The following is an 8,294-nucleotide window of genomic DNA, read 5'->3' as shown; positions in this document are numbered from 1 at the left end:
TAATTATCTCTTTCACATATTTGCTTCCTTAACCCTGATGCTCTATGTTATCGCCACATGTAAACCCTTATTATTATTATTATTTTATTTTTTATTTGAAAATTTATCAAAATATGGGTCAAAAATTGGGTAGCAACAATAATTATATTAAATATTTAACATATATGTTATCATCCCAAAATCTCACAAAATATGAAACATCAATTATGTTCTTATGAGATACAAAACACAAGGGCTCTATGATCTACTAATGTCGACGAAGCTGCAAACATGATCTTAATATCGGTAACTAACAAACTTTCAATACCTTGAGCATATCAACTAACACAGCCAACCAAGTTTCAAGTCTATAATAACTCGAATGTTAGCTCTAGAGAAGAGAAGATTTTTTAACTGATGTCGTTACAGGCTAGCAAAGCAACGGATATCAGAGACCTTCTCAAATGAATTATGTTCATGATGAGATTAAAGCTAGTTTAATGGAACAATAAAAATAGGATCTTAATATCGCACTGTTGTGTTAATGACGTATTAATAATCCCATGCATAATAATGTCATTTTATTATTAACAATATTTTCAACAACAGTTTTAACCATAGTTTTAAAACCCGACCCGGTCATCGACCCGGTCCAATGATCGGGTCACGGGTCATATGGGTTCACCCGGGTTGACCCGGGTCAACCCAAAAAAAAAAAAACCACATATATAAAACACCTAACTAGTTACAAATTTACAATGCAACACTTACATAAACCAAATTTAAATTTTAAACCAACAACATAAATTTAATTCAATATCCAAAACACAAACCAAATATAAAATTCTAAAATATTTTAAACAAAACATCCAACAACATAAATTCTAAATCAACAACACATTCACTTTTGTTGAATGAACACATTAAGTTCTTCTGTGTCTATGGCAGCAAAATTTGGATCAAATGTCGATGGAAATGAGCCAATCTTGTCAACACCTAATAAATCATCAGCATGCTCCTTTGAAACTTCATCATCACAATCATCTTCAATCCCATTAACATTTATGACATCTACATTTCAAACATAATTAACAAATAAATATTATGTGTTAAACAATACTTTATTTTAAATAATATTTATCACTAAATAATCAATCATTAATTACCATCATCTAAAGTATCTTGTATGGTCATAGTTGATAGAGCTTGGTGAAAACTCTCTACTTCTTCCGTTGTCAAGATTGATGGGTCATCTTCGACTACCCAATTTTCAATGTCAAAAATTGTCTCAACATTAATTGGATCATAATTTCTTCTTTTCCAATAATTCCTATATATTAAAAGTGAAGGTAAACACAATATAAGTATTAATAATGCTACTAAACAAGATAAAATAATATTTAAGGAATTAGAGAAAAGAAAAATACTTTTGCTTCAATCTTAGATTGCAGTGGACGTAAACAAGGTCATTAAGCCTTTGGTGCTCCAATCTATTTCTCTTCTTGGAATGAATATGTTCAAACATACTCCAATTTCTCTCACATCCCGAAGAACTACAAGTTTGACTTAACACTCGTATAGCCAATTGTTGTAGATTTGGAGCGCTGGTTCCATATGTCATCCACCATTCATCTATACAAAAAAATAATAAGTAATGTAAAACTATGTCAATTGTGAAAGACTATGTCAAATAATATTTTTAAATATAAAAATTATATACCTGGAGGCATAAGGGTGCGATTATTTATTGCAGACGCTCGGCCAAAGTCATGTTCAACATTCCTAAAAAACTTCATCTCACTTGTAATCTTACTTTGCAATGGTAGATTTCCATGTGCATACTTCTCAAGAACATCTAGAAGTCCAGAAATGGTTCTCATATGTTTATCCATTATATTTGCATCATATTGAAATCGAGGATTCAACCAAAATGCCGCTGCAAAAAGATTTCTATAAAATTGTCCATCCCACCGATTATTGATAATGTCTATGAAAGGTTTCACTCTAGGCTTTCTCTTTTGAAATCTCCTCATCATTTCTTCTTTTGCATGATGAATAGCATCATACAAATATCCCATCGACCAATCGTAGAACTCGAACTAAAGGTTCACCATCAACCAATCGTAGAACTCGAACTAAAGGTTCACTCATTCGCACAATTATTACACATTCTTCCCAAAACAAAGAGTCTAGCACACTGTCAACAAAATTTTTTCCTTTGATATCTTTAGCATAAGCAGATGAGACCCATTCCCTAGATGTCACCATAGCTCTCAACTCTTCTTTATGAGCTAAAATGCTTTGCAATGCAATGAAATTGGTGGCAAAACGAGTAGGAGCTGGACGAAGTATTTCTTTTCCTCTAGTGAACTTCCTCATCAAATACAATGGATAACAATGATTATAAATGTACTTTGTGATACCAGAAGCATGCTCAACAACACAACACACTGACTGCAATTTACCAATGTCCTGGAGTATGAGGTTGATGCAATGAGCAGCACAAGGAGACCACAATATTGAAGGAAATTCTTCCATCAATAACCTGCCAGCAGCAACATAATTTGCAGCATTATCAGTCACCATATGCACAATGTTTTCTACCCCAACATATAAAACAACCTCTCTAAACAACTGATACAACAATCTAGCAGTCTTTGAGACATCTGATACATCCACGGTTTTCAAAAAAACTGTTCCTTTAGGACAATATACTAAGAAGTTAATTAAAGTCCTCCTCTTCTGATCAGTCCATCCATCAGCCATTAATGTGCAACCAGTCTTCTTCCAAATCTCTCGATAACTCTCAACATAAATCTTCACTTCATCAACCGCTTTTGCCAAGTAATAACCACGGATAGCATGCAAATTTGGTCCTTTATAACCAGGACCCATGGTTGTTACAGCATCTATGGCATGCTGATAATACACAGAGTTAACAGCATTAAATGGCACACATGCATCAAACATCCACTTCGCTAAAGCAAGATCACACCGTTCAACTGCTTCTTTCCTTTGCCAACAATTCTGAAGAGACTTTTGAGCACCAGGAGTTGTTCTCGGCATGAAATATGTCCCTAATGTTGCAGATTTCTTCTGCTTTCCATAACTTGTAGTTGATTGTTTTACAGTGCTGGTGCTTTGAATCTTTTTCTTTTTTGCAACCTTCGGTGGTAACATATGTTTTTTAGTATTGACATCCTCATCCTCCTCCTCCTCATCACCATCATCACCATCATCTTCTAATTGCCTAATCATCATCTCTTCATGCTCTCTTTGTTGTGCATTAAATGGATTGAAATCTGCTTGCATTTCTCTAACTCTTTTTTTTGTTTCAACATTTCCTTTAAGGTTCAAAAGCATTTGATGTCGAACATCAGGAGGACATTTGCGACATTGCTCAACTTCTCCTTTAGCTCCAGCTAAGTGTTGCTTAAATCGATTAATGCCACCACCCGCAAATACTTTAGCACAATATAAACGTACTAATTTAGTTTTTTTACATCTAACACTAAGTTCAGGAGCTTCTCTACAATGACCCCATGCCAAATCTGTTCTTCCTCTACTACCACTTGACATGGAAATTGAAGGTTGAGATGATTGGGCCGTTGAAGGATCACTACTTGGAGTACTACCATCATGTGAAGACATTTTAAGGACCTGGCATAATTTATAAGATATCATTGGAAAATTCTTTCAACGAGATTACTAATTACTACCATAATTAAAGTTTCAATTCATTTCTATAACAAAATTCTGATTTCATGCTACTGCACACAATACTTCATCCTGTCTTATCTTAGAACTCAACAAGTTCAATTCAACAATAACTAATAACTAATTCTCACAAATTCAGTTAAACGGCCAACCATTATATCAACATCACAGAAAACTGAAATGGCCAACACCATTCATAAAATCAATATATCAACATCACGGAAGCAGAAGCAGAAGCAGAAGTAGAAGCTGAAGCAAACGAACAGTCAACCAATATCAACTTAAGCAGAAGTAAACGAACAGGGACGGCCAAAAAATAACAACAATATTCACAGCTACTTGCAGAATATTCACAGCTACAAAAATTAAAGAACGAAATATTCACATTTCAGTTTTCACAATCCAGTACTGTCGAAAACACAAAATAATAATCTAAAACGAAAATGGAAAGAAACTAAGATAGAACCACTAACTATAAAGATAAAGGAGGTGATTGTAAAGGTCTCCGACCGAGGCTTTGAAATCGCAGAAAAATAAAAGAACAGAGAAAACGAGATACATACCTGTGGGAAGAATCGTTGGGTCAATCGATGGGAAGAATTGATGGGTCAACAGAGGGAAGAACCGATGCCACTGTTATACTCTCCTGCAAGTTCAACCGAGAGGGAAGAAGATGAAATAGAGGATAGCGAAAGGCGAAAGAAGAAAGAAACCAGTAAAAGCTCATCTAACCTTATGCTCAGAATTGAAACGGCGATCAAGGATTTAAGAGTCTTCTGCTCATCTGCTCTTCTTCGCGACTGAGAGTGAAATGGGTTTGAAAATTTCTTGAAATTAATTAGGTCTTCTTCTCACTTCTGCAGTTCGGTGCTCTGTAAATTGCAATGCTTTCGTCCCTCTGCTGTTGTCGTTTTGGCTTTTTAATTGTAAAGGCCAAAACGACGTCGTTTCGGGCATGAGGATATATAAAAAAAATATACCCGGGTCTCAGCCGGGTTTGGCCGGGCCGGCCGGTTCCCGGGTCGACCCTCCGGGTCGACCGGGTCTGGCCGGGCCAATTACCAGCCTGTTTTTTGCTTGGACCCGGCCCGGCCACAGACCCGGGTCGCCCGGGTCCCGGGTCAACCCGCCGGGCCGGGCCGGGTCTTAAAACACTGGTTTTAACCAAACACATTTTAATTATTTTTTATTTAATAATAATTTCAACCGTATTTTTAACAAAATACGTATTTGAACACAACCAACAACAATTAAAAGTGATTTTCTTAAACCTATTTTTTTCAAATCATAATCGTAAAAGCTACCACAATGACAAACACACACAATTGTGTTTACAAACTTTCCAAACCGTAACTATAATCACGTAGTATATATTTTTGACTATTTAGTTTAATATTAATCACACGACCCTTAACGTTTACTCATGCAGTTGGATAAGAAGCATCCATGGCAACGCCACATAGGCCTTCGCTTGAACCAATGCCTCTTCGCATCTTCATATACCCACTGTCACCCCAACTGGTTCCCCACGAATTCTTTACCAACCAATAATCAGTCCCATCACTGTCAGTACCATATCCAATTGCAGTAACCGCGTGGTTTAGGTCTGTCCCACAATCCCCTTCGAAGACACCACTTTTATAAAACCGGAAATCGTTCCCACCACCGTCAACAGCGACAGATACTGGCTGTTTGGCCACAGCCTGCAGGAGAGCGTTTTCATTATTCTTTGGCACGTCTTCATACCCAGTTATTTGTGCTTCAGTAGATGCTGCCTCCTCGCTATTGCAAGTGCCATCTACTCCTTGGTAGGGGTAATTATCTTCACTTGTTAGCCCTCCGTTTCGTATAATATATCGGAAAGCAGTGTCCATGACACCACCTTGACAGCCGTTATTTCCAGCAGTACAGTCCACAAGCTGTTGCTCTGATAATGATATTAAGTTACCTGTCTGAAGCTTTATAATTCCTTCTATTGCTGCCACTGTGGAAAATGCCCAGCAACACCCTACCATTCAACATAATTATAAATCAACGAGCAGAATCATCGAAGCAGGGATCAGAACTGATGTGTGAAACTTCCCGTATTTACTTATGGCAATTAAAGAATACTAGGAGTAATTATATATCCCCACTTTATATACAAACAAGTTTATGAAGGTCGTTATTTGTGAATTATATCAAATCGGACTCTAGTTTTTCTCAGGTCTTAATAACTTAAAAGGAATATTTTTGACCATAATTATATCAAATTACAAATTTTGGAAGAAAATACAAGAATTAATATTTTGACCATAATTATTTTGTGACGAAATGAATATACTCAATTTTGTGAGGACAAAGGGAGTAACATGGGATTTGTCACTCAAGTAGCTTTTAATTTTTTTTATTGTTCAATCAAAAGATTCTGTAAAAAATCCATCAATTTAATTAACGTACATAAGAACTTTAAGTTTGGAATTTTTTATTAGTTTAAATTCTTACAAAATATTTTTTAGTTTAGGTGCACAACCAGAATATTTGGGGTACCAAAATGAAAAACAAATAAACCTCAAGGACTCTCGAGAAAAAGCAAAAAGCAAAAAACAAAATTGATATACCCAAAAGGCAACATTCCGTTTATTATGATAAATTATTAAGTATACTTACCACAAGTGCCTTGGTCTTTAACTGGGGTGACTGCACCATCATTTCTCCAATCCATTGAAGTTGGTATGTCACTTAGATTTTCATATCTAAATGATGAAGACATCAATTTGGATGATTGTCTCTTGTACCCATGATACATGGCACGAAATTCTTCATTGGTCAAGTCTGCGAATTTGTTCACACCAAGCTTGTATCCGCGGTCAGAACCGTTGTTAAATGCTTCTATCCGTTCAACATTTTCCTTAAAAATCAAGTATCGTTTCTCCTTCTCTTTCATGTCTCCATAGACACGTCCATGTTGAGCCATCCATTCTTCGTGCCTCTTCAACATATATTCCTGCTCATCAAGAGGACGACAAGCTATTTTTGTTGCCCATGCAGCTAAAATAAGGAGAAATGGCAGAAAAATACGAGTAGTGCATTTTTTTGCGGCCATGGTACGTATAAGAGTATATGCGTCTACAGCCTTGTAAGTGAGTGTTTTTTTATTTGCACAACAAATTCAAAACAGCGCAATGGGGTTTTATAGACCCAGTTTTGTAACCAGCTTCTTTCTATGTGAAGACGTTTGGGGCTTAGAAGACGTTTGGAGCTTTGAAGTCAAATTTGGAGTTATTTTTGGAGAAACATGTGAGCCAATTAGTTGATTGGTAATGTGGGAAAGGTATCTTTAGTGTAGCATCAAGATTCGGAGTTCAAACTTCCAAGATCTCAATATTTTTCTTAATAGAAAAATATTAAATTGAAAATACCTAAACCAAACCAAATGGCATTTTTTAAAATAAAAAAAAAACCAAATTTATTTTTGTTGGCTTACTTTTTTTTTCTTTATACTTCTTTTGGATTTTTTTTTAATTCTTTACACTTGAAATATTTATCACTCTAAACTTAGTTTATTTATGCCAATTTTTTTTGTTCTTTTCTTTATTTTTTTATAATTTTTTTTATAAAAAAACATGGCAAAAAAACTTGCATACACTACCAGAAATTCGACTAAAACCAACAGAATTACCGACGGAATTTTTTTTGTCGGTAATTTGCGGTGATATTTACCGACGGATGTTAATCCCTTGGTAATTCTATGTCATCAGTATATAACAACTGAATTACAGATGAAATATATAGAATTTTGAATAAAAAAAAGCAGTTCGATGACGTGGAAGTTTTGCGGACAATTTTACCGACGATCTCCGTATAGTGATATGACCCGTTCACCGTCAGAATCACCGATGGAATCACCGACGAAAATATTTCGTCAGTGATTCCATTGGTAAAAGTTAATGTATCACCACCCTCCCCTCCCCTCCCTTATTTCTCCTTTTTCTGCCCCCACAATTGCATCTAAACAAACTGCCCCACCCCGCAACTGCAAGCAACCACCGCCCCTAAAATATCCCCCTATTCTCAACACAAGTCATCCTTCTTTAATTTTTGTAGTCACAGCATCCGTGTTCTTATTTATTGTTGATTTTATTATTTTTTGTTAGTAAATCTATCTTTTTTAATTTTAACATTAAAATGTCAATTTTATTATTTTTTAATGTTTTTTTATATGTATTTTTTTAGTGTATGTACATGTTTTGTTGTTATTTCTCAAACAAACTTGTAGTATGAATGCATAATTTTGAACTTGTTATGGTTTGTTTTAGATTTTATAAAATTGTATTTGTTTGTAAATTGTTGAGACTTATGTTGAATTACCCAATTAGTTGCGTTGTGATGAAATAAATAATAGTTTGCTCAATAGGTCTATTTTAATTTTTATCAATGATATTGCGGAGTTGTAATTTTCATAAATTTATGTGTATAAATTTATATGGACGTTGCTAATTGATAATGAATATTTAAGAGAAATTTAAATTAGTTTGTAAATCGAAATGAACTAATTGAGTTGAAATTGAGAGTAAAACCTTGCTCATGTCGAGTATGAATATCTTGATGTGTTATTA

The 8,294-nt window shown here is 34.9% G+C and overlaps 2 protein-coding genes across 2 annotated transcripts; both read right to left on the bottom strand.

Annotated features, from left to right (window-relative positions):
- Positions 1-880: 880 nt before the first annotated feature.
- LOC133700139 (uncharacterized) lies at positions 881-3,240 on the bottom strand. Its single transcript, XM_062123690.1, has 5 exons — positions 2,146-3,240; positions 1,700-2,078; positions 1,507-1,611; positions 1,146-1,238; positions 881-1,050 (listed from the first exon to the last, which is right to left on the bottom strand). Exons 1-5 carry the CDS (start codon positions 3,238-3,240, stop codon positions 881-883), a joined length of 1,842 nt encoding a protein of 613 aa, XP_061979674.1.
- Positions 3,241-4,854: 1,614 nt separating this feature from the next.
- On the bottom strand, positions 4,855-6,852 carry LOC133699162 (senescence-specific cysteine protease SAG12-like). The gene is made up of 2 exons (XM_062122319.1): positions 6,346-6,852; positions 4,855-5,704 (listed from the first exon to the last, which is right to left on the bottom strand). Exons 1-2 carry the CDS (start codon positions 6,779-6,781, stop codon positions 5,118-5,120), a joined length of 1,023 nt encoding a protein of 340 aa, XP_061978303.1. The 5' UTR covers positions 6,782-6,852; the 3' UTR covers positions 4,855-5,117.
- Between the last annotated feature and the right edge of the window lie 1,442 nt (positions 6,853-8,294).

The sequence above is a fragment of the Populus nigra genome, chromosome 7 (genome assembly GCF_951802175.1).
Source record: "Populus nigra chromosome 7, ddPopNigr1.1, whole genome shotgun sequence".
In the NCBI taxonomy this organism is placed as follows: domain Eukaryota; kingdom Viridiplantae; phylum Streptophyta; class Magnoliopsida; order Malpighiales; family Salicaceae; genus Populus; species Populus nigra.
Note: the sequence above shows the minus strand (reverse complement) of the source record. Positions and strands in the feature narration are given on the sequence as shown.